General features: G+C 45.9%; 3 protein-coding genes across 3 annotated transcripts in view; all 3 read right to left on the reverse strand.

Moving 5' to 3' along the window:
- Positions 1-8,848, reverse strand: part of LOC120915895 — a 97,069-nt gene extending 88,221 nt beyond the window's left edge. Inside the window, exons 1-4 of the mRNA XM_040326709.1 lie at positions 8,658-8,848; positions 6,152-6,308; positions 2,500-2,572; positions 1,022-1,054 (exon numbers count right to left, since the gene is read on the reverse strand). Coding sequence (XP_040182643.1) covers positions 1,022-1,054; positions 2,500-2,572; positions 6,152-6,308; positions 8,658-8,848 — 454 coding nt within the window. The remainder of the gene's footprint in view (positions 1-1,021; positions 1,055-2,499; positions 2,573-6,151; positions 6,309-8,657) is intronic.
- A 4,110-nt stretch (positions 8,849-12,958) lies between these two features.
- LOC120916132 (uromodulin-like) lies at positions 12,959-21,945 on the reverse strand. The gene is made up of 4 exons (XM_040326951.1): positions 21,844-21,945; positions 21,248-21,352; positions 16,648-16,856; positions 12,959-13,117 (listed from the first exon to the last, which is right to left on the reverse strand). Exons 1-4 carry the CDS (start codon positions 21,908-21,910, stop codon positions 12,959-12,961), a joined length of 540 nt encoding a protein of 179 aa, XP_040182885.1. The 5' UTR covers positions 21,911-21,945.
- A 23-nt stretch (positions 21,946-21,968) lies between these two features.
- Positions 21,969-27,060, reverse strand: part of LOC120915896 (pancreatic secretory granule membrane major glycoprotein GP2-like) — a 40,633-nt gene continuing 35,541 nt past the window's right edge. The window contains exons 14-15 of the mRNA XM_040326710.1: positions 24,081-24,237; positions 21,969-22,007 (exon numbers count right to left, since the gene is read on the reverse strand). Of these exons, the coding sequence (XP_040182644.1) occupies positions 21,969-22,007; positions 24,081-24,237 (196 nt within the window). The remainder of the gene's footprint in view (positions 22,008-24,080; positions 24,238-27,060) is intronic.

A 27,060-nucleotide genomic window follows, 5' to 3' on the forward strand; every position in this document is an offset into this window, starting at 1 on the left:
TCCCTGCTCAGCCAATCACAAGGTTGGGGCAGGCAAGCTGCACTCTGGAAGTGACTCTGGAGGCCAGAGGGTCCACTGACCCCAACCGGACCCTCCGAGTTTACTCTTTTGCATACAGGCCCACCCCTTTCACCCGGCAGCACCCGCCTTGTGCACACATGCAGCTGACAGCAGTAGCGAGAGCAGAGAGACAGTGAAACAGCCATAATACAGCCACAGAGCATATATGCAAGTAGTACTGGCATGTGGTGAGAATATCGTGGCACACAGTCAGGGCCGACTTCAGGGGGGTACAGGCACTACCCATGGTACCTTTTTTTTGTCTGAATTAAGCAACTCACGGTAGGAGTTTGACATGACATGAAGAGAAGACTTGACATGACTTTGTTTTGTTCGTCAGCACCAACCCCATCCCCCCCCCCTGCGCTTATCACCTCGCGGCAGGAGAGTGGAGGGCCCAGGTTCTCTGCTCCAGGGGGCCCTGCCTAAAGCTGTGTAAGGGGCCCCAAAATGTGTGATGGCTGCCCTGCACACAGTGGAAGTGGCAGGTGGTAGTGAGGAGCCAAGGTCAACTTTTGCATCGGGGGCCACAAGCTTCAAGCTACGCCTCTGCTAACTATGTACAATTTGCTGCCTTTTTTTGGACTGTTAAATATATACGGGACACAAAGAACAATAAAATACTTTAAATGGGTCCTGATGCCCAAGGCCTGTAGGAAGGTCTCCAGATCATGCAGCACTGTGATTGGCTGCATGAATAGGATGTCACCAGAAGCCCATCCTACCTCCTGATCATTGGTAATTGACCGCGAGTTGTGGGTTACAGCATGGTCACAGTTCCTGGGGGCACAGGCAAAGGGCCCTCCACAACAAGATGGCAGTGCCTATATGTGGGGGCTGAACGTTAAGGTCCACCCACCCTGCCCCCACATATAAAAGGTATTGTTGTTGTAAAGGGGTTGAACATGGTTAGCTACGACACTTTAAACCATTAAAATTCTCCATGTAAGAGTTGACTTACCGCTGGCAGAATTTCCATTGTAATAGTAATCAGCTGGAAATAAAGAAAAACATATCTGTTACTTGGAGATCTCCACCGGACTGATACTCATTCTTCTGGATATATTGTATGATATTTACATTCACTGTAGGCTGAAATAATTATGTGGTGTTCACCAAGTCAACATTTTTGTAATCCCTGACAATAAACCTGTCAGGAACCATAAACCAGATGAAGACAGAAAATGTAGTTAAAATTAATGAAATTGCAAAAAATAACACAGTTCAGGGACCTGGTCAAAAACAGAAGCCATGGTTTGGATGCCAGAGTGGGTAATCAGACAAGCTGGGGTCAGGAGCCAGAAGTCAGAGTAGTAGGGAGCAAAAAACAGGAACAGGTATAGGAACAGAAGTCAGCCAGGCCAAGTCTTATACAGGAACACAAGCAGATCATAGACCATGCCAGGGCAACACAAGCAGATCATAGACCATGCAAGGGCAAGAAGAAAATGAGAAAATCTTTTTAAATAGACAGAAGCGGCTGGCTGTAGGCTGGACTAATGAGGCAGGTAATGGTGACCAGGTAAGTCACTGTGGAAACAATGAGTGGCTGGTAATTAACCGACAGCTGAGCAGCTTCTGTGCACTGAAAGAAAAAAGCTGCTCGTAAATAGAAGGAGCCCAGACCTGACAAAACCCTAACAATTAACAATTTTCTCCCTTTTTGGTCTGTTAAATATATGGGATATCAGGAGCGTGTAAACGTCCTCTGACAGCTGCTGGTCTCATTCCAGCGTTCTGGGTTTGGCTATGATGCATCCCAGTTTTGTCCACCTGCAAGGTGATTTATGTGGCCAGTCTCTGAGTGGAGACCAAACCTGATTTAAGCCAGCCTAGCCTGCGGTCTCATGCTTGAAATATTGGGTTTGTAATACGTGTCCTCAGTTTTTCTGCCCTGCTCTGCTGTTTGGATTCCCTTGTTGATGACCTTGGATTGGATACCAACTACTTTATGAACTCTGCCTGCCTTTTGACCACGGATTTGACCCTGTGTGTTTATGAACTCTGCCTGCCTTGTACCTGGACTGTCATTGAACCACTCTGCCTGTCTGCCAACCACAAGTACCTGTTTGCTTTGCTCAGTTTGCACCTGCCCGGCATGGTGGCCAGGCACTATAGCAATGTGCATAAGTCCTGCTGGCAACCGAATACTGGTAGGCCTGCTTGCCTGGGAAAGGGGGCTGCTATAGGTAAAGAATACAGAGTAGTGTCTGACCACTTGCTTTAGGGGTAAGTGTGACACTGGACACATGGAGCAAAAAAGGTTCTAACCCAGTGAAGGGTTAGAACCTCTGCAAATTGTATTACTTTGTCCCCTCTGGGCTCTTTCTTCCTACTTCCTGGTCAGGTGAGAGGTGTCAGACAGAACAGGAAGTGAGGAAAAGTCCCCCAAAGGGAACAAAGACAGCAGTTAAATCTTGTGAGCATGAGAAGACTTACCTGCATTCATAAAGGTTCCAGTGTTTCCTGCAATTGGCTGGGTAATAATTGTTATGGACTGAGAGCTGCAGGTCTGTAAGGAAATAAAAGTTAGTTAACAGAATTTCCAGACAAGTGAAATTAATGAAGGAACTGCAAATTGTATCCAAGAAACCCCCCAGCTATGCTAAAGTCACAACATCCCCTTCATGTTCCTCTATCTGCGTTATCACCACAATGGAAACAGTGGAGAATGCGGGCACACAAGGTTCTTCCATCACTCCAATGGTGAGAAAAGGTAGGGAGACCGCCGCTCCAGGTGAGCACAGTCAGATAATCAATGTCCACTCAGGAATCACACGGGTGCTGGCAATGCATAGAATTAAGCAGGTGGGAGAATGGATGGACAGCCGCACTCCAAAAAGTCTTGTTGAAAAAAGACGTGCTCTTTATTGTAAAAAGGAAAAAATGCACAGCACACAACAGCATACAGTGGGATAGACACCTGACGCGTTTCGCATTAACAACTAATGCTTAGTCATAGCTCACTAAGCATTAGTTGTTAATGCAAAACGTGTCAGCTGTCTATCCCACTGTATGCTGTTGTATGCTGTGCATTTTTTCCTTTTTACAATAAAGAGCACGTCTTTTTTCAACAAGACTTTTTGGAGTGCGGCTGTCCATCCATTCTCCCACCTGCTTAACTCCAATGGTGAGACTTCCCTGGAATAGTTTACATTTCCCCTCCCCATTGGTTTCAGTCTCTCTAACTCTTATTCCCCAATCACCTATAGTATTTGCCGGCGTATAAGACGACTGGGCGTATAAGACGACCCCCTAATTTTCCAGATAAAATGCTGGTTTTGGGATATACTCACTGTATAAGATGACCCCTTACTGTGCCATTATACATGCCTCACTGTGCCATTATACATGCCTCACTGTGCCATTATGCCTGCCTCACTGTGCCAGTATGCCTGCCTCACTGTGCCAATATGCCTGCCTCACTGTGCCATAATGCCTGCCTCACTATGCCATTTTGCCTGCCTTACGCCTTATGCCTGCCTCGACGATCTTCCTACCTTCTCCTGTTTGCAGAGTTTCTCAGGCTGCGGGCGTCTATTATTCAAAAGCCGTGCCTCCTCCTCAGGCTGTTCCGTGATAGGCGGAACACTAATTTTCCCAGCAGAGCCTCTGTTCAGTGTTCCGTCTATCACGGATGTCCTCTCGTCCGAGGCTGAGGATGAGAAGGCATCCGTGATAGGCGGAACACTGAACAGAGGCTCTGCTGGGAAAATTAGTGTTCCGCCTATCACGGAACAGTCTGAGGAGGAGGCGCGGCTTTTGAATAATGGATGGTCGCCGTCTGACAGACAGGTACCTGGCGTATAAGACGACCCCCGACTTTTGGGGCATTATTTTAGATGCAAAAAGACGTCTTATACGCCGGAAAATACGGTAATTATTCTACATTGTATGGGGGTAGCATGACACTATCAATTGTCTTTTGTTAGGCATGAGATTAGGTTTGGGCCAAACCCAAGCTCATCCCTATTCTATGTTATGGCTGCAGCAGATGGGCAGAACTGTGAATGCTGGTGGTGGTATCTCAATATCAGAAGCCAGCATATAATTTTACTCTTCGGTTTTGTGTGGAGTTGGCCATTAATTCAGATTTCATGCTCATTATACACAACAATGTTCTGTTTTCTTGGTTTTTTGAAAACAGTAGAAGATCAGGAGTGAAGCTGGCATCGTTAAGCTCGGTGGTGTGCATGTTTATTTATTTTTTAGTCCATAAAAACTTTCAAGTATCCTAGTAAGGCCGTACAAATATCAGAAAGCCAAATGTGGACATTGGGACAGCACAGCAAGTTGATGGTTAGCACTCTTGCCTTGTAGCACTGGGGCCCTCAATTCGAATCCCAACTAGGACATTATCTTCATTGAGTTTGTATGATCTGCTTGTGTTTGTTTCCTTCAATGACACGATGGTAAAATAATTGCCTCCTGTCTAAATTAGCCCTAGTTTGTGTGCATGTATGTGAGTTAGGGAGTTCCCTGAGGGTAGGGACTGCTGTAAATGTACATTATGGAAAGCACTGCCACCAATTATCAATTCCCGACTCGACTACGCAAACGCCCTCTACCTAAGACTACCCAAATACCAGATTTCGCATCTACAAGTTGTCCAGAACCTGGCAGCCCGACTGGTAACGGGGAAAAAACCCTGGAAATCAATCACCCCGTCACTGAAGAGGAGGGTCTTCAGTGACGGGGTGATTGATTCCCAGGTTTTTTTTTGGCTAGCCGTAAAGGATCGGGTCACTTTCAAGACCCTCTGCCTCACTCACAAATGCTCACAAGGGAACGCTCCTCAATACTTATGTGAGAAAATAAAACCCTAGGTCACCAATCGCGTCCTCCGGTCAACCAACCAAAACCTCCTCCAAATCCCCAAATCAAGCTACAAATCTAAGGGAGAACAAAGATTTGCAGGCCAAGGACCTCGGCTCTGGAACGCTCTACCCACGACCATCCACATGGAAGAAAACCATCGGACTTTTAGTAAAAAACTAAAGACCCACCTCTTCAGATGGATCAGGACGACACTGGATGCAAAAAGCGTCTTGAGGCGATTTAGCTTGCATTTGTAGCGCTATGCAAGTTACTCACTCACTCACCAAGTGGCTGAGATCTGAGGTCTTCGAGATTGTTATACATACTTCACTAAAGTTTTAAATAAATGCTTTTCCTCACCCTAAACCTTCCACCCTCAGGCTAAGGGAAGCTCATCCAGTACAAGGAAAATGCCAGGGGCTTTGAGGGCTTCATGAACCAGTGGGCCAATTGGGCAGCTGACTAATTAACAATACAGTAAAACCTTGGATTGAGAGCATAATTTGTTCTAGAAACATGCTTGTAATCCAAAGCACTTGTATATCAAAGCATTTTTATTTACAGGGTATAAAAGAGAAGAGTGGCGTCTCTAAAGCCCTGTACATACGATCGGTTTGTCTGATGAAAATGGACCGATGGAATGTTTTCATCAGACAAACCGAGCGTGTGTGGGCCCCATCGGTTTGTTTTCCATCGGTGAAAAAAAATAATACATGTTTTAAAATTTTCCTATGGATAAAAAACTGATCGTCTGTGTGGAACTCCATCGGAGAAAAATCCACGCATTCTCAGAATCAAGTCGACGCATGCTCAGAAGCATTGAACTTCATTTTTCTCAGCACGTCGTAGTGTTTTACGTCACCGCATTGGACACGGTTGGAATTTTGACCGATGGTGTGTAGGCAAGACTGATGAAAGTCAGCTTCATCGGATATCCGACGAAAAAATTCATTCGATTAGATTGCATCAGATATCCGATCGTGTGTACAGGGCATAAGTGTAGCAATAAGTTGCTAAATGTTGTATCTTCATTAAATGTAACCATATTGCTACACTTAGAGGCGCCTCTCTTCTCTTTTATACTCAGTTGTGACCTGACGCTACTCTTATATCAAGGCAAAATTTATTAAAACATTTTGCTTGTCTTGCAAAACGCTCTCAAACCAAGTTACTCTCAAACCAAGGTTTTACTGTATGGCTCAAGAATCCCTGACTCTTTTTTCAGGCACAGAAATCACAGAATTTCCTCTATGTGTGTGGTGGTGAGTCTTACCGAGTTACAATCAGTAGTGCAGAGTACAAGATCGGCATAGAGATAGATGTTGGTAAAACTGGTAATCTGGAAGACTTTCATAGCAAACCGAGATTCAGCGCCAACTCCATTGCTTCCCACTGTTAGCTGGTCACCAGTCACATCACTAGCTGGGCACCTGGATACAAAATCTTTCATCAGTTTTCAGTTACTGTAATCTAAAGATGAGAACACAATACTGGTACATACTATTAGAGCTGAACAATATATGTCAGTTTCATTCCGGGACACTGTATTGTCCTGGAATGAATGTGCCCGGGACAGACCTGCAAAATGCGGGCAATCCAGGACATTTGGTCACCCTAGGCGATCACCAACATCAACATACCCCCCCCCCCCCCGGGGGGAGACGGATGGACAGGAAGACGGAGGGGCTCCTTCCTTACTTTAGGAGGCAGGTGATGAGTCCACTCGGGATGACACTGTGATCTCCTCCTTCCTCCAGTGTCCAAGCCAGAGTGCTGGATGTGGCTGCGAGTACACCGTCCATAGAGACCTTGCTCCGGGACTGTTTCTTCTCCTCCCGGACGAACAGGAAGTGGATCCTGAGACTCCCTGGCCAATCGGGTCTCAGGACCCACGGCCACTTCCTGATTGACCAGGAGGAGAATCAGGAAGACAATAACAAATATTAATTCGCTATTGTCACACAACTGGGTGGGCTTTAGGGCGCAGTGCCTTGCGCCCCAAGATCACCCTTTTTTTAATCATGTGATTAAAAAAAAAACCCATTGGAATCCATGCGTCACATGTAGATTAGAAGGCCTGATGCATGGATAGGGGGGTGGTGCCCTGTATAGAAGGACCGCCACTGATATATATATATTATAGCTGAAAACATGGCATGCATTCATTATATTTTATATACCGTATATACTCGAGTATAAACCGAGTTTTTCAGCCCCCCTCGGCTTATACTCGAGTCAGTGTACCTGAAATTATTGAGAGGCTGCGGACGTCCATCGTTTAAAACCTGCGTTCTCCTCCTGGTCCCTTCCGTGATAGGCGGAACTGTGTCTGCTGAGAAACGCCTATCACGGAAGGGAACAGGAGGAGACCGCAAGTTTTAAACAATGAATGGATGCCCGCAGCCTGTCAATTTCAGGTACACTGACCATGGGCACAGTGACAATGGGCACAGTGAGGATGGGCACAGTGAGGTTGTAATGGGCACAGTGAGGTTGGGCACAGTGAGGTTGCAATGGGCACAGTGAGGTTGGCACAGTGAGGTTGCAATAGGCACAGTGAGGTTGGCACAGTGAGCTTGCAATGGGCACAGTGAGGCAGCAAATAGGCATTGTTGACCCTCTTTTGCGCTTACAGTAGCTGATGCGTTCTTACCCTTGGTTTATACTCAAGTCAATAAGTACCATACACAAGAAACAATTAGATGTGCAGTGACCCATATTTCTTCAAACTTCAGGACTAATTACACCTATATGATTTTCTCCTTGTGATCGATGTGATGACCAGTCATAGGGATCACATGGTACCCAGTCCCTCGCAGTATCTCTAATGATCGGACTCCTGATGGCCAATTTACCCAGTGTCACTTATAAATGGCACTGAGTAAATAAAAGTCCGCCAGTCTATCATTGATAAGTGTACAGTGGTACATAGGTGGGTAAAGTGATATATTGTTCTGGGCATTTAGTGAATTATTTTTAGAGTCAAATAGCCGAATTCAGGTAGAGTGGCCTATCTTTGTGCGGGCGTAGCGCATCTGATATGCGCTACGCCGACGTAACATAGAGAGGCAAGACCAGTATTCACAAAGCACTTGCTCCGTAAGTTGCGGCGGCGTAGCGTAAATTGGCCGGCGTAAGCCCGCCTAATTCAAAGTAGCAAGGAAGTGGGCGTGATGTATTAAAATGAAGCGTGACCACATGCAAATGAATGGCCGAACGAACGGCGCATGCGCGCGCATGCTCAGAATCACGTTGAATTTAGTCCCTAAGATACGCCGGCTCAATGCCTACGACGTAATTGTAACTTACGCCCAGCCCCATTCACGTACGACTTACGTAAACTACGTAAAATATGACGGCTGTCCCGACGTTTCTGACGTCCATACCTTAACATGACTTACCCCTGCTTTATGAGGCTTAACGCTACGCCGGATGTACGCCTTACGTAAACGGCGTAGATTACAGCGACGGGCGCAAGTACGTTTGGGAATCGGCGTATCTAGGTCATTTACATATTCGACGCGTAAATCAATGGAAGCTCCCCTTGCAGCCAGCGTAAATATGTGCCCAAGATACGACGGCGTACTAAGACTTACGTCGGTCGTATGAAGCCAAAATTCAGGCGTATCCTGTTTGCTGAATAAGGCGCATTGATACGACGGCGGATCCGTGGACTTACGCGGCGTATCAGTAGATACGTCGGCGTAAGTTCTTTCTGAATCCGGACCAAAGTGTACAAAGAACACGCAGAATTGCTACCCAGTGTACTGTGTACTTACCCGTTCTGAAGAAGATAGTACTTTTGGTCGCTTGAATTGGTAGGAGAGGCAAAAATATTCACCACTTTCACATGTAAAGCGTTAGTATCCAGATCTGGTATAATCACTGAGATGTAGATGGTATCTCCTACAGTCAGGGTATCGGAGTCTGAGAGCTGGGTCATAAATTGGTTCTCTTTATAGGTCACCATGTAGACCGAATAACTTCCATCTTTTGTAAGGATGTTTATTTCTGTGGTCCTGGAAAATAAACCACACAACAGAAGGTTACCTACCTAGAAACCCTTGTAGGTATGTGGCCATACATCTATGTTATTATACATCCCTGCAATGGATGCAGAACTGAGATATTTGCACTGAGGATAAAGGAATGAGAGAAAACCTATCAGATATCTTCTCCAGCTGTATACTGGTGGGGGAGGTGAAGCTGATATACAAAATTAGGGTTTCAAATGCATCACAAAGGGTTCAAATATGTATAAGAAGCAGGCAAATAAAAGTAATTTAAGTCACCGCCTCAGACGACGTCCAATGACGAAACGTGTAAGGCGGAGCGGTGGTTTTTAACTCTTTCTCGGCCGCTAGTGGGAGTAAAACTGCCCCGCTAGCGGCCGAATGGCAGCGCGAAATTGGCAGTAAAGCACCGGTAAAAATAGCGACGCTTTACCGACGACGCACCTCCCACCCAAGTGTGAAAGGGGCTTAAGTCTGGCCTGAACATCCCCTATTTGGGTGTTTGCTAAACACCCAAATTTTCTTTGCGCACAGTCAATAGGTTCTTAAGAAGCGGGGCCGGAAAAGCTGACTGCCACGTCCTTAAAGGGGATGGAAAGGCAGAAGGGGCATTCTATACATTAAGATAAAAAGCCTTCTGTGTGCAGCGCCCCCCTCAGCAACCCCCAATACTTACCTGAGGTTCCTCTCTGTCCAGTGATGTCCACAAATGTACCAGCCTTCCGAGATTCTCCTTCCTGATTGGCTAAAACACTGCAGAGGGGCCATTGGCTACTGCTGCTGTCAATCAAATACAGCTTGCCAATCAGGGGAGAGAGGGGGCGGAGCCGGGTCAGGGCTCTGTGTCTGAATGGACGCAGGGAGCTGTGGTCCTGCTGGTGATCCCTCTAGTAATAACTAAATATCTATATAGAGCAGTGGTCCGGGGCCCAGATGTGGTTCGGCTCTTGGGGCACTATTCCTCCCTCTGATACAAGAAACTATTCTACCAGCTGACACCAATGATGGGAGCACCATTCCTCCCACTGATAGAAATGATGGGAGCACTATTCCTCCCACTGACACCATAATGGGACACTATTCCTCCCACTGATAGAAATGATGGGAGCACTATTCCTCCCACTGACACCATAATGGGACACTATTCCTCCCACAGATACCAATGATGGAGCACTATTCCTCCCACTGATAGAAATGATGGGACACTATTCCTCCCACTGACACCAATGATGGGACACTATTCTCTCCACTGATACCAATGATAGGGCACCATTCCTCCCACTGATACCAATGATGGGTCACTATTCCTCCCACTGACACCAATGATGGGACACTATTCCTCCCACTGACACCAATGATAGGACACTATTCCTCCCACTGATACAAATGATGGGACACTATTCCTCCCACTGACACCAATGATGGGACACTATTCCTTCCACTGATACAAATGATGGGACACTATTCCTCCCACTGACACCAATGATGGGACACTATTCCTCCCACTGACACCAATGATGGGACACTATTCCTCCCACTGACACCAATGATGGGACACTATTCCTCCCACTGACACCAATGATGGGAGCACTATTCCTCCCACAGATACCAATGATGGGACACTATTCCTCCCACTGACACCAATGATGGGACACTATTCCTCCCACTGATACCAATGATGGGGCACTATTCCTCCCACTAATACAAGAAACTATTCTGACAACTGACACCAATGATGGGAGCACCATTCCGCCGCCCACTGATACCAATGATGGGACACTATTCCTCCCAGTGATACCAATGATGGGACACTATTCCTCCCACTGACACCAATGATGGGTCACTATTTCTCCCACTGACACCAATGATGGGGCACTATTCCTCCCACTGACACCAATGATGGGACACTATTCCTCCCACTGACACCAATGATGGGGCACTATTCCTTCCACTGACACCAATGATGGGACAATATTCCTCCCACTGACACCAATGATGGGGCACTATTTCTCCCACTGACACCAATGATGGGACACTATTCCTCCCACTGACACCAATGATGGGACACTATTCCTCCCAATGATACCAATGATGGGGGACTATTCCTCCCACTGATACCAATGATGGGGCACTATTCCTCCCAGTGATACCAATGATGGGACACTATTCCTCCCACTGACACCAATGATGGGACACGATTCCTCCCACTGACACCAATGATGGGACACTATCCCTCCCACTGACACCAATGATGGGACACTATTCCTCCCACTGATACCAATGATGGGACACGATTCCTCCCACTGACACCAATGATGGGACACTATTCCTCCCACTGACACCAATGATGGGACACTATTCCTCCCACTGATACCAATGATGGGACACGATTCCTCCCACTGACACCAATGATGGGACACTATTCCTCCCACTGATACCAATGATGGGGCACTATTACTCCCAGTGACACCAATGATGGGACACTATTCCTCCCAATGATACCAATGATGGGACACTATTCCTACCACTGACACCAATGATGGGACACTATTCCTCCCACTGACACCAATGATGGGACACTATTCCTCCCAATGATACCAATGATGGGGGACTATTCCTCCCACTGATACCAATGATGGGGCACTATTCCTCCCAGTGATACCAATGATGGGACACTATTCCTCCCACTGACACCAATGATGGGACACGATTCCTCCCACTGACACCAATGATGGGACACTATCCCTCCCACTGACACCAATGATGGGACACTATTCCTCCCACTGATACCAATGATGGGACACGATTCCTCCCACTGACACCAATGATGGGACACTATTCCTCCCACTGACACCAATGATGGGACACTATTCCTCCCACTGATACCAATGATGGGACACGATTCCTCCCACTGACACCAATGATGGGACACTATTCCTCCCACTGATACCAATGATGGAACACTATTCCTCCCACTGACACCAATGATGGGGCACTATTCCTCCCACTGACACCAATGATGGGACACTATTCCTCCCACCGACACCAATGATGGGACACTATTCCTCCCACTGATACCAATGATGGGACACTATTCGTCCCACTGATACCAATGATGGGACACTATTCCTCCCACTGACACCAATGATGGGACACTATTCCTCCCACTGATACCAATGATGGGGCACTATTACTCCCAGTGACACCAATGATGGGACACTATTCCTCCCAATGATACCAATGATGGGACACTATTCCTACCACTGACACCAATGATGGGACACTATTCCTCCCACTGACACCAATGATGGGACACTATTCCTCCCAATGATACCAATGATGGGGGACTATTCCTCCCACTGATACCAATGATGGGGCACTATTCCTCCCAGTGATACCAATGATGGGACACTATTCCTCCCACTGACACCAATGATGGGACACGATTCCTCCCACTGACACCAATGATGGGACACTATCCCTCCCACTGACACCAATGATGGGACACTATTCCTCCCACTGATACCAATGATGGGACACGATTCCTCCCACTGACACCAATGATGGGACACTATTCCTCCCACTGACACCAATGATGGGACACTATTCCTCCCACTGATACCAATGATGGGACACGATTCCTCCCACTGACACCAATGATGGGACACTATTCCTCCCACTGATACCAATGATGGAACACTATTCCTCCCACTGACACCAATGATGGGGCACTATTCCTCCCACTGACACCAATGATGGGACACTATTCCTCCCACCGACACCAATGATGGGACACTATTCCTCCCACTGATACCAATGATGGGACACTATTCGTCCCACTGACACCAATGATGGGACACTATTCCTCCCACTGACACCAATAATGGCAAATGGGGCAATGTTTACTCCCACTGAAGCCAGGAAAATTCCCACTCCCGCTGGCCACAGTCCGGCCCTTTGAAAGCTGAAGGACAATAAACTGCCCCCTTTGTTTAGAAAGTTTGGAGACCCCATCATAGGAGATAACCAGCATGGATTTCTAAAAGCCCAACATTATGAAATAATAATTACCCGATTATTGGGTGCAGAGTCACATTAAGAATGACATTCATATTCAGAGAGTAAGAGCAGGAAATATTCATGGCGACGTCATTTCGTGTTGTAATCGGATCCGTCTTGGCAAAAATATACAGCTGGTTACTGTAGGTGACATGAGTCGCATTCACCTGTAGAGAGAGAAGCACAGAAGTCATTAGAAAGGGAAAGAAAACCTCCATAGAGGAATCTGCACATTACCAAATAGTTACTATTAATGGGGTAGATCCACAAAGAAATTACGCCAGCTTATCTATCGATACGCCGGCGTAATTTTAAATTTCCCGTGTCGTATCTTTGTTTTGCATCCACAAAACAAGATACCACGGCATCTCCGGTCAATCCGTCAGGCGTACGTCTTAGTACGCCGTCGGATCTAAGCTGCAATTTTTCGGTGGCCGCTAGGTGGCGTTTCCGTCGAAATCCGCGTTGAGTATGCAAATTAGCTAGTTACGGCGATCCACGAACTTACTCCCCCCCGGCGCATTTTTTTACGTCGTTTGCGTTCGGCCTTTTCCGGCGTATAGTTACCCCTGCTATATGGTGGCGTACTCAATGTTAAGTATGGCCGTCGTTCCCGCCTCGCATTTTGAATTTTTTACGTCGTTTGCGTAAGTCGTTCGCGAACAGGGATTTGCGTAGAATGACGTCACCGTCGTAAGCATCGGCTTGTTCCGGTTTTATTTCGAGCATGCGCACTGGGATACCCCCACGGACGGCGCATGCGCAGTTAAAAAAAAAACGTTGTTTACGTCGGGTCACAACGTATTTACATAAAACACGCCCCCATCACATCGTTTTGAATTCCGCGCCCTTACGCCGCCAAAGATACACTACGTCGTCGTAACTTACGGCGCAAATTCGTTGAGGATTCGAAAAAAAAAAAGATAAGTTATGGCGCCGTAGTGTATCTTAGATATGCTACGCCCGGCGCAATAATGCGCCGTTGTACGTGGATCTACCCCAATGTCAGTGTGTTCCCTGACAGGTCAAAGGGGAAGTCTCCAGATTTGTTAAAAAGGAACTCCAGCCAAAAACAACCAGATAAATAAGAATAGCCCATCAAAAAATAAAATAAAAACGCAACTTTTGCTGCATATTTATATTGCACATATTTATGCTTAAAATCCACTTGCCAACCGGCTAACTGGGAAAATACGTCATGATTTTTTTGCTAGAAAATTACTTAGAACCCCCAAACATAAAAAAAAATTCTAACACCCTAGAGAATCAAATGGCGGTCATTGCAATACTTTTTGTCACACCGTATTTGCGTAGCGGTCTTACAAGCGCACTTTTTTGGAAACAAATCACTTTTTTTAATTAAAAACAGTAAAGTTAGCCCAATTTTTTAAAATATTGTGAAAGATAATGTTACGCTGAGTAAATTGATACCCAACATGTCACACTTCAAAATTGCATCCGATCGTGGAATGGCGTCAAACTTTTACCCTTAAAAATCTCCATAGGGGGTGTTTAAAAAATTCTACAGGTTGCATGTTTTGAATTACAGAGGGCTAGAATTATTGCTCTCGCTCTGCCGATCGCGGCGATACCTCATATGTGTGGTTTGAACGCCGTTTTCATATGCAGGCGCTGCTCACTTATGCGTTCGCTTCTGCGCATGAGCTCGTCGGGACGTTGCGCTTTAAAAATTTTTTTATTTATATTACTTTTTTTTATTAATTTGAAAACTTTTTTTTTTTTTAATTGGGTCACTTTTCTTCCTATTATAAGGAATGTAAACATCCCTTGTAATAGAAAAAATAATGACAGGTCCTCTTAAATATGAGATCTGGGGGGTCAAAAAGACCTCAGATCTTTAGAATTAAATGCAACAAAAAAAACAAAAAAATTCTCAATGGAAAAAATGACAAAACAAAAAAAATGTCCCTTTCAGGCCTCGTACACACGGAGGCCTAGTCATGTCTTTGAATGTCAGAGTTTTACAATGCCTCATGGGATGTGTAGTTCCGCAACAGCTGGAGGGCCATAGTTTGAGGATAACTGCTCTAGGGTCTCTGCTAAAAAAAACATATATAGTGTTTGGGGGTTCTATCTAGCAAAAAAATGATGATTGTTACATGTAGATACGAAGTGTCAGAATTGGCCTGGGCCTGAAGTGGTTAATCAGACGTGGAGCCCATTGATCCCTTATCTCTGTAACCTACATCAGGGCTCGACAAAATCCAATCGCCAGGTTGCAATTGCGACAAGAAATTGTGACCTGGTGCCCAGGGAAGCTTAGGCCTGCAGAAGGCCGCAAAGCCACGGCCTCAATTACCGGCCGGCGCGGGGCCGCGATCGCGGCGGGCCCGCCGGTAATTGAGGCTGTGGATTTGCGGACTTCACAGAAGGAAGCTTAGGCCTGCAGAAGGCCGCAAAGCCACGACCTCAATTACCGGCCGGCGCGGGACCGCGATCGCGGCGGGTCCGCTGGTAATTGAGGGCGCAGCTTTGCTGCCTTCTGCAGGCCTAAGCTTCCTTCTGTGATCTGGCGCCATCTTGTGGCGGCCTGCAGAAGGCCGCAAAGCCACAACCTCAATTACCGGCCGGCGCGGGACCGCAATCGCGGCGGGTCCGCTGGTAATTGAGGCCGCGGCTTTGCGGACTTCACAGAAGAAAGTTTAGGCCTGCAGAAGGCCGCAAAGCCACGGCCTCAATTACCGGCGCGGGCCGGCCGGTAATTGAGGGCGCAGCTTTGCTGCCTTCTGCAGGCCTAAGCTTCCTTCTGTGATCTGGCGCCATCTTGTGGCGGCCTGCAGAAGGCCGCAAAGCCACGACCTCAATTACCGGCCGGCGCGGGACCACGATCGCAGCGGGCCCATCGGTAATTGAGGCTGTGGTTTTGCGGACTTCACAGAAGGAAGTTTAGGCCTGCAGAAGGCCGCAAAGCCACGGCCTCAATTACCGGCGCGGGCCGGCCGGTAATTGAGGGCGCAGCTTTGCTGCCTTCTGCAGGCCTAAGCTTCCTTCTGTGATCTGGCGCCATCTTGTGGTGGCCGTTGGCATTACAAGTAGTTACATTACAAGTAGCAAAACAGCAGTTCTAATGTGTTTTTCACTCCTTCCCTCTAATTAGAACCCCCAAACATTATATATATTTTTTATTCTTACACCCTAGAGAATAAAATGGCGGTCATTGCAATACTTTCTGTCACACCGTATTTGCGCTGAAGTCTTACAAGTGCACTTTTTGGGGGGGAAAATACACTTTTTTTTAACTAAAGTTAGCCCAATTTTTTTTTTAATTGTGAAAGATAATGTTACGCCAAGTAAATTGGTACCCAACATGTCACGCTTCAAAATTGCGTCCGCTCGTGGAATGGCGACAAACTTTTACCCTTTAAAATCTCTATAGGCGACGTTTAAAAAATTCTACAGGTTGCATGTTTTGAGTTACAGAGGAGGTCTAGGGCTAGAATTATTGCTCTCGCTCTACCAATCGCGGCGATACCTCACATGTGTGGTTTGAATACCTTTTACGCTCACCGTCCGCTTCTGCGCGTGAGCTTGGCGGGACGGGGTGCGTTTTTTGGCTCCTAACTTTTTTAGCTGGCTCCTAGATTCCAAGCAAATTTGTCAAACCCTGTCCTACATATACAACCTTCACAACCAATAAAAACTCAATGCTGAAAATTACCTTTTCTGGGAAACTTACCACAGCTTCAGTGTTACAGTCAGAGGCTATCAATGGACGATAAATGCTCATCTCCGATGTTCCACTCACAACCTCCCTTACTGCAAAATACTCGGTGCTGTTCAGCCTGATATCAGATGTATTGTAACCGTTTGCTTCCAACCAACATTTTGACACTTGTATATTAAAATATGCTCCAGTACAAGTAAAATTTGGAGAGGGAAGGCTTCCTGAAAAGAGAAAATTCATTCAGTATTTCTGAGATGAGAAGGTGACGGTGACGTGCTTGATGTACATTATACACTATAGGGGTTTTCTGTTATAGCCGAGTGCTGCCGACTATTGCCGTGTGCACACGATCGGACCTTCCGACAACAAAACCGTGGGGTTTTTTTTCAGACGGATGTTGACTCAAACTTGTCTTGCATACACATGGTCACACAAATGTTGACGAAAATTCCGATCGAGTCGAGAAAACTGAAGTTCGATGATTCCGAGCATGCGTAGGATTTTTGTGCGTCGGAATTGCATACGGTAACGGAATGGCCCGTGATACCCAGAGACTTTTGAAGGATGCGGGGTACACCTGTGCCAGCTTCACTAATGACTCTTGGGTCTAGGGTCATCCTATGTCCAATAGGGGCATAGGATGACTGAGAACTGATATCATGGATTACATGAGATGGGACAGTAATGATAATTCATGTATTGCAGGATATTTTGAAATATTACAAGTTGTTCCTTCTGAACACAACAGGTCAATAGAGTGTCTCCTTCAATGTGGAACATAGACTGTTGAGGTGCTAATTAAGTCTACCTGGCTGTAATGATAAAAGCTTGCTGTGATTGCATTATATTGTCTATTGTGCTAATTAAGTCTGGCTTCTGAAGGACCTCTCATTGTGTGATGCTAATGACACTGTATTGTGTGAAAGTTCTATTGATGATAATATGTGTTGTGACTTAACACACTCTAAAGGTCAGACGTCTGACTCATGTTCACTAAAGGGATGTGGATTATGTAGCAGGTGGGAATAGCTTATCGCGGAGTCAGAAAGTCTGTCTAAGATGTGGATTGAGGGGGACTCGTTAAGCACCCATTGTGTGATGTTGTGGGTGGAGAGTGTCATTGTCCCATTTATTACTGCAGCATGCTTTGTAACTGTATATGAGAAAGCTAAGTTTACCATTAAAGTAGTCATTTGTTTGGAACCAGAGAACAGAGCTTGTGTCTCGTTATTCTGGGGAATGGAATGGGTCCTGTATGCTGGATTGTCGGAGTGTCGGATAAGCTGTCGTGGGTTGGTGGAATGGAATATCGTAAACGGTGTTAACCCCTGACCGTTACACATACACACGATCGGAATTTCCGACAATAACTTTTGTTGTCGGAAAAATTGAGAACCAGCTCTTAAACATTTGTTGTCGGAAATTCCGACAGCAAATGTCCGATGGAGCCTACACACGGTTGGAATATCTGACCAAAAGCTCACATCGAACAGTTGTTGACGGAAATTCCGATCGTGTGTACGCGGCTTAGAAATCAGACCCGCCAGTCTAAATCAAACATCGGGTGAGCTGTGGGCATGATAGACTCAACCAGGACAGGAGCTTTTGGAGAGGACTAGCAGGCAAGCCATCTACCCACTTATTATGGCCCATGGAGAGAGAAGATCATTCTCTAATGATGGACAACCCCTTCATGGACGCTGAGAGCGAGACTTGGATTACCACTCTGAATAAGGACAATAAAGCTCCCTTTCTGGAGTGGATGGAAAGGTGTAATATTAATCCTGTACAGGTTAATGGTCAGAGGGAATATGGTGGTCCTCCTGCAGACTGGGCTGGAGAGTCTCCTTCACTTGGGACAGAAATATTTATCAACAATATCCTTTAAGAAATCTCTGAAGATAAATGAATTCCACCTTTTCAGACTGCTGGAATATTGTCGGAGTGTCTCATAGACTGGTGTCGGCTAGTCCGGGGCGGGGTTTGTTATGTGTTTATTGTTAGGTAGCTCTTTCCTTCTGTTCTATCATTTCTTTCTGTCTGATCATCTCTTGGAGATGAGATTAATCTTGTGACCACTTTAACTAGTTACCAAACTATTGTGGGATGTTATACGTTTTTTGATTAACTTACTGTTTAATTAATTTACTGTATAGAGTGGAACCTTGGATTGCGAGTAACACGGTTAACGAGCGTTTCGCAATACAAGCGCTGTATTTGAGAAAATTCTAACTCGGTTTGCGAGTGTTGTCTCTCAAAACGAGCAGGATTCAGGCCAGAGCGGTGTGCAGTGCTGCGCTTGGCCTGAGGTGGGGGGCACCAGAACCGAGCGCAGCCGGTCTGTGCCGTTCAGAAACAAAAACTCAAAAAGACTCAATTTCCGAGGTTTGACAAGGTCAGCCAAGGTGTGCTCGGGCCTTTCTGCCCGTTTACGAGGCTCTCCGGCACCACCCACCTCTGGCCGCATTCGATATTGCATGCCATTGAAGTCAATTCGGAACGGATTATTTTCGTTTCCATTGACTTCAATGGGGAAACTTGCTTTGATATGCAAGTATTTTGGATTACGAACATTCTCCTGGAACAGATTATGCTTATAAAACAAGGTTCCACTGTAATTAAAATCATTGTAAGCTGTTAATTGGATTGGTGTTTGAAGTTTGCAGCGTCATGCTCATATCCTCAAGAGGGGAATGTCCTCCTGTAGGGTATAAAGTATGTGTATGAGTTTCAATACACAGTCATTCCTTTGGTTATATGCCAACATCTTGCCTTTGTACGATGCATGGGGTAAAAAAGACTGGTATTAGCTCTTGGTCTGCTCAGAATGGTTTGGAGGGCAGGAGGCACTGTTTGGCGGAAGGAAGTACCTAATCGGAGGGGATTCCGTCACAGTGGGCATCTGATCCAGCTCTGTGTTCCTCTCATTCGCCCCTCTCCCACTGTGTAGTCACCAGTCTTCTCAGTCGATTGGATGGCTATAGGCTGAGTGTCTGAGAGTGTGCAGATCCATCTCCTGCTCACCCCTCCCGCCCCCCGCCACTTTGGGATCTGTGTAACATCTCCTCAAATGGCAGAAGAGGGAAATACAATGGCAGAATCAGAGAAGACTCACTGTGCAGCCGCTATGGATGATTGGAATCAAAGTTCTTAAAGGGGCGCTGGACAATGGTAGTTAATGAAGATGGGCAGGATGTGCACAGTAATTCCCATGAATCCCTGCACCCGGGAGAGGAGAGTTTCACTGCTTTCTCAGGCAAATCAGCAAAGAGCTGGGGCAGTCCAGGGGGAGAAAGACAAGGACCGATCTGTTGTGAGGGTCTGTGCCCCACATTTGAGGACTCAGAGCCATTAGAAAGGAGTTAAGAGGGCATGTTCCTATCCTGTTCCCCCACTTTGGGGAGAGGGGATGGACCTGCACCCAAGGTGCCAGAGGTGCTTTAAGAGACGGAGTTGAGGGAGAGAGTTGCTGTGTCTTCAGGATCTGAGCTGATTGGTGGAGAGATGATTCAGTGTTAAAAAAGCAAATATTAATTTGCTTTTCTAACACACCCGGGTGGGCTCATGGCACAATGCTTTGTGCTCCGAGTCCACTTTTTTTGAGGCCTGTTAGGGCCTATGGCTCTAATCAGGCACCGGCATCCGAAAAGGGGTCAGATGCCTGAATATGGGATGGCAGTGGCAGCCATGGATAAATTCATGCAATGCATGAATCTGTCCCTTATGCATATATGGGGTGGCGAGGATAGAGGGGCGGTAAACATGCGCCCTTAATGCACGGACCGCCCAATGCCACTTTCATTGATGGTCAGTGTACTGCCCTTTTGCATTGGTTTCCTGTGCAATGCCCCCTTACATTGATGTTCAATACAGTGACTCCTTACATTAGTGATCAGAGTTGTGCCCTTTTATATCAGTGGTTAGTGTAGTGCCCCCTTACATTGATGGTCAGTGTATTGCCCGTTTAATTCGGTGGTCAGTGTAGTGCCCCCTTACATTGATGTGTGTTACACAGAGGCGGCTCTAGGCTTTGTGAGGCCTTAGGCAAAACATGACATGGGGGCCCCACTCACGACCATGATGGGAAAAATAATTCAAGGACGAGAGCCTCTTCCCCACAACCCTGTCTGGTGGTTGTGGGGGTCTTCGGGCAGGGGGGCTTATCAGAATCTGGAAGCCCCCTTTAACAAGGCGGCCCCCAGTTCCTGCTCTTTAATAACTAAGGGGTGGGGGCCACCCGGTGATGTCACCTGGTGAACCCGCCCCCTTGTGACATCATTGACTGAGGACATGCTGGGTCATTGACATCACAAGGGGTGGTGTCACTGATATTCACTGGTTGTTAGGGACACTGGCAGCCCTGCTCCTGAGACAGGGCTCTTAACGCTGCCTGAGCACAGCAGCGTTAAGGTCCCCTGTTCCTCAAAACTGGGGTAATGCATTGGGTAAGTTAGGCGGGCGCGAGACCCCTGTGATTTCGAGGCCTTAGGCGACCGCCTAATTTGCCTAATTAAAGAGCCGCCTCTGGTGTTACATACTTCATATGGTTTATGGGAAAATGCAATATGACAAACAAGAGCCATTCTGAACATTGATTTATAGCATATCATACCTCGTATGAATGGATAGAGAGTTGAATTACACTGGCAGACAGCATCATTGTCACAATACTCATCATCAGCACAGGTAATACTTCCACAGTATACAGACGCAGCCACTGGAGAGACAGAAAAATACATTAAAGTCCATTCTTCTGGATTGCTCATACAATATTCACATTCCCTGTAGGGTAAAATAATTGTGTAGTGATCTCCATAGAAGTTAAATAATTTGTAATCCCTGACAATAATCCCTAACAATGGGCAATTTGCTGCCTGTTTGGTCTCTTAACTATACGGGACACACGGAGCAATGAAGACAATTTGTGTGGTGAAGGGTTAGAACCACTGCAGGTTTTTTATTGGCATGTCTCTCCTTACTTCCTGGTCAGGTGAGAGGTGTCAGACAGAACAGGAAGTGAGAGAAAATCCCCCTAAAGTGAACAAAGACAGCAGTTAAATCTTGACAGACACTTTAACCATTTTTTTCATTATCCAAAACAAAGAAAGATAAAAAATATTTTGTCTGGAGTTGGGTTTTAATATACTGTATGTGACCGAAGGAACACAGAAAATTACTGTGACAAATTGTGAACCTGAGAGGACTTACCTGCAATTGGCTGGATAATCTGTGATCTGGATTGAGGGCTGCAGGTCTGTAAGGAAATCAAAGTCATTCAACGGACAAGTGAAATCGGTGAAGGAACTTGAAATTGTATCCAAAGAACATCACAGTTATGCTAAAGTCACAACGTCCACTTCTTGTTCCTCTATCTGTGTTATTCCCACAAAGGAAACGGTGGAGAATGCGGGCACGCAAGGTTCTTTCATCACTCCAATGGTGAGACTTCCCTGGAATAGTTTACATTCCCCCTGATTCCCCAACAACCTATTTATTCCACATTGTATCAGAGCAGCATAACACCATCAAATGTCTTTGTTAGAGGAACATGACGTTTACCTCTATCTGTGTTATTCCCACAATGGAAACAGTGGAGAATGCGGGCACACCAGGTTCTTCCATCACTCCAGTGATGAGAATTCCCTGGAATAGTTTGTGTAACGGAATGGCCGTGACACCCAGAGACCTTTGAAGGATGTGGGGTACTCCTGTGCCAGCATCACTAATGACTCTTGGGTCTAGGGTCACCCTGTGCCCCTTTTGGGCATAGGGTGACTGAGAAACGATAATTCATGTTTTGCAGGATATTTTGGAATATTACAAGTTGTTAAAGTCTGACTCCAAATGGAGTGTTTTTATTCAATGTGGGGACACATGCTTTTGAGGTGTTAATTGCGTCTGCTCCTAGACATTCCATTGTGTGATGCTAATACTGTTTTGTGTCCATTGTGCTAATTAGGTCTGCTCCTAAAGACCTTTCATTATGTATGCTAATAACACTGTTTTGTGTGAAAAGTATAAAATGTGGAATGTGACTTGTCAAGCTGTATGCAGAAGACAGGCTGTCTGGATAATGACTAATGTCATTGTCTAAAAGAATGTGATTGAAGCCCTATTGTGTGATGTGTGGGTGGAGTGTGTCTTTGTTCCTTTGATTACTGTAACATGCTTGTACTGTATATAAGAAAGCTAAGTTACCATTAAAGTTCGTTCATTCATTTTGAAACCAGAAACAGAGCGTTTGTCTCGTCTTACTGGGAAATGAAATGGGTCCTGTCTGCTGGATTGTAGATTGTCAGATAAGTTGTCGTGGTTGATGGAATGGAAATCGTAAACGATGGTGACCATTACAGTTTGCATTTCCCCTTCACATTGGTTTCTCTGAGCCATATTCCCCAATCACCTATTTTACTTTGGCACCATCAATTGTCTTTGTTATGGGTGAGATTGGGTTTGGGCCAAACCCAAGCTCATCCCTAGTCCATGTTATGGCTACAGAAGAACTGTGAATTCTGGCGGGGGTATCTCAGTGTCAGATTTATTTCCTCTTTGTTTCCCTGCAAAGGTAAAGCATAATGGGCTACTATGCATCGCATAGTAGCCCATTATGTGTCACTTACCTGAAACTAAAGCCTGAGATGTCCCCGATTTCCTCGCCGGCTGGAAGCATCTATCTTCCTTCCCGGGTCGTGGACTCCGGCTCTGTGACTGGTGGGAGCCGCCAGTCACGGCATGACCTTTACAGGAAACGGCACGCCGTGATCCTTCTAAAGTGAAATTCTCATACGGGGAATTGTAAATATCTCCTAGACCGTGTAGGTTTAGGAGATATTTACAGCACCTACAGGTAAGCCTTAATCTAGGCTTACCTGTAGGTGAAAGTGTGTAAGGGTTTACAACCACTTTAATGGTTACCATTCTTATCTTGTAGCACTGGGGACCTCAATCGGTATCCTGGTTAGGACGCTATCTGCATGGCGTTTATACTGTATGTTCTGCTTGTGTTTGTTTTCTCAGATGACACGATGATAGAATAATTGCCTCCTGTCTAAATTGGCCCTAGTATGTGTGCATGTATGTGAGATAGAAACCTTAGATTGTAAGTTCCTTGGCGACAGGGACTGCTGTATATGTAAAGTATAGAAAGCACTGTATAAATTGTTGGCACCAGGTTGCTGAGATCGGAGGTCTGGTTATCAGGAAGGAGGGATTGTTATACATACTTCACAAAATAAAAAAAAATGCTTTTCCTCGCCACTAAAACCGGCACCCTCAGACGAGTGGCAGCTCATCCAGGGCAAGAAAATGCCTGGGGCTTTGGGGGGCCCTTTGGATCAGTTGGACAATTGGGCAGTTGACTGTTTCCAATATGGCTAAATAATCTCTGAATGCTTCTTCAGGCACAGAAAAAGCAGAACATCCTCTATGTGTATGGTGAGTCTTACCGTGGTACAATCAGTAGTGCAGAGTCTAAGATCGACATAGAGATAAACGTTGGCAGAACTGGCAATCTTGAAGACTTTCATAGGAAACCGAGATTCAGAGCCATTTCCATTGTTTATTACTGTTAGCTCATCAGCAGATACATCGCTAGACGGACACCTGGATACAGAAATCTTTCATCAGTTTTCAGTTACTGTAATCTAAAGATGAGAACACAATTCTGGTACATACTATCAGAGCTGAACAATATATGGCCTGCATTCATTACCTTATAGCTGAACAGCAGGGATGGACTGGTCATTGGGACTACAGGGAGTTTCCCGTTGGGCCGATGGCTCAGTGGGCTGGCTTCAGTGACAGTGGACTGCCGCCCCCCTCTGCTCCTCTGTCTCTCCCTCCCCGCAGCGCTCACCTGGGGGGAACAAAGAAGCAGGGGGAGGACCAGAGGAGCAGGGGGGATGACAGAGGAGCATGGGGGACGACAGAGGAGCATGGGGGGAGGGGACAGACAGCTGACTCAACAGCCATGGCCTGGGAGTTTCTCACTTCTGCCTAATCTTGTCCCATAAGGGGGGGCACCGAACTGATTCTTTGCCCCGGGTAAAATAATGTCTAGCTTCCCCACTGGTACTGCCTATAAGAGTACCAGTACCAGCCGTTCTACTCTAATAAAGTAGAACGGCTAGTGGCCGGTGAAGGGGGAGAGGGGGATGGGTGGCCGGGGGGTGCGGGAGTTGTCCGACCATCATGGGAGAGACCTGTCAAAGTGGGCCACTCTGGATGAAGTACAGGGATAAATTTCTGTCCCAGTCCAGCCCTGCTGAACAGTATGTGGCACACATCCATTATCATATATATATATATATATAGATATAAATATTTTAGGTGAACAATACATAACATGCATTCATTTTGCTCATTTTACATATGTGTGTGTATATAGGTTGGACTTGATGGACTTGTGTCTTTTTTCAACCTCACCTACTATGTAACTTTATATATATATAATAAATAAATACATACATTTATATATACAGCATATATCATAGGTGAAAAACATATGGCATGCATTCATTGTATAAAAAAAAGCTTATATATATATAATGTGACCCATATGTCTTTCTTCTCGTCACTCTTCCATAAAGGGCAGATTTGTGGAGAGACGACTAATAGTTGTCCTGTGTACAGATTCTCCCCCCTGAGCTGTGCAGCTCCTCCAGAGTTACCATGGGCCTCTTGGCTGCTTCTCTGATGAATGCTCTCCTTGCCCGGCCCGGTCAGTTTAGGTGGACGGCCATGTCTTGGTAGGTTTGCATTTGTGCCATACTCTTTCCATTTTCCGATGATGGATTGAACAGAAGCTCCGTGAGATGTTCAAAGCTTGGGAGATTTTTTTATAACCTAACCCTGCTTTATACTTCTCCACAACTTTATCCCTGACCTGTCTGGTGTGTTCCTCGGCCTTCATGATGCTGTTTGTTCACTAAGGTTCTCTAACAAACCTCTGAGGGCTTCTGTATTTATACCGAGAATAAATGACACACAGGTGGACTCTATTTACTAATTAGGTGACTTCTGAAGGCGATTGGTTCCTCTAGATTTTAGTTATCAGAGTAAGGCCTCTTTCACACGGAGCGGGCCGTTTTTGTGTCCGCTCCGTGTGTGTCCGTCGGCTCAGCGGGGATCATCCGTAATCCCTGCTGAGCTGTCGGCGGACAGGGTGGTCCCCGCACACAGTGCAGAGACCGCCCTGTCTCTCCTCCGCTCTCCCCTATGGGGAATCGGATGAAGACGGACCATCTGTCCGTCTTCATCCGATCCGTTCCACCGGACGGAAGAAAAATAGGGGTTTCTTCCGTCCGCAAAAGCGGATCTTTGCGGACGTGGATAGTTGCGGACATTAGCGGATGCGCCATCCGCTAACGGACGCGATCCCATAGGGATGCATTACAAGTCCGTAAACGGACTTGTAATAAACGGACGAACGGTCCGCTAATGTGAAAGGGGCCAATAGGGGGCTGAAAACAAATGCCCCCCCCCCCCCCCCACACACACACTTTTCACATATTTATTTGTATCATTTATCATTTTCCTTCCACTTCACAATTATGTGACACTTTGTGTTGGTCTATCACATAAAATCCCAATAAAATACATTTACGTTTTTGGTTGTAACATGAGAAAATGTGGAAAATTTCAAAGGGTATGAATACTTTTTCAAGGCACTGTAAGCGTACAGTGGTACATTAGTGGTTAAATGTTATATATAGTTCTGGGAATTCACTTGTGTGACTTAAAACGTATGCGATTTCCATTGCAACTTTACTTGATATAAATTTGATGCGATTTTGTTACGACTTTGGCTTTGACTCATTGACTCTTTTGATGATTTTGTTTGTGCTCTACAAAGTCGCTAGACATGTGCGGAACAGAAAAATGTGTTTTTCGTTTCGCTTGGTTTCTTCATTTTCTAACAAACTCTAAATTTTCAGAAGGATTCAAATTCAAATTGGTAAAAAAGTGTCAGGGTAGGTGAAAGGAGCGCCCGATATCCAATGAGAAGCAGAGTGAGGGTGAATGTATATTCATTTTATTGAAAGAAACAACAAACAGTTGAGCCGACACTTTTTGGGGGGAAAAGACTCCCCCCTTCTTCAGGGCTGTTGCTGGCTGTGTATGTTACACTGCCTCTGCAAGAAGAAATAACAACCAGATCGATTATGGATATCAATCCCCACTCACCATAGGCACAAAGCAACAGCCCTGAAGAAGGAGGAGTCTTTTTTCCGCCGAAACGCGTCGGCTCAACTGTTTGTTATTTCTTTTAAAAATAACAAATATACATTCACCTTCACTCTGCTTCTCATTTCACCTAACCTTACAAATACATGTGGTAATGACCTTGAGGCCTTACCCAGAGGTGACAGCCCAAGCCCCCAAAAGGGCTCATTCCCACCCTTCTGTTTAGTTGGGCCGGAACTC

Source organism: Rana temporaria, chromosome 10 (genome assembly GCF_905171775.1).
Source record: "Rana temporaria chromosome 10, aRanTem1.1, whole genome shotgun sequence".
Lineage (NCBI taxonomy): Eukaryota > Metazoa > Chordata > Amphibia > Anura > Ranidae > Rana > Rana temporaria.

Excerpts from the sequence above, each read along its gene's own strand:
- LOC120916132 (XM_040326951.1), bottom strand. The coding sequence starts at position 21,910 with ATGACTTTGATTTCCTTACAGACCTGCAGCCCTCAATCCAGATCACAG. Across the intron at positions 21,353-21,843 it reads GATTATCCAGCCAATTGCAG|TGGCTGCGTCTGTATACTGT; the intron begins GTAAGTCCTCTC and ends CTGTCTCTCCAG. Across the intron at positions 16,857-21,247 it reads TCTCTATCCATTCATACGAG|GAAGCCTTCCCTCTCCAAAT; the intron begins GTATGATATGCT and ends TTCTCTTTTCAG.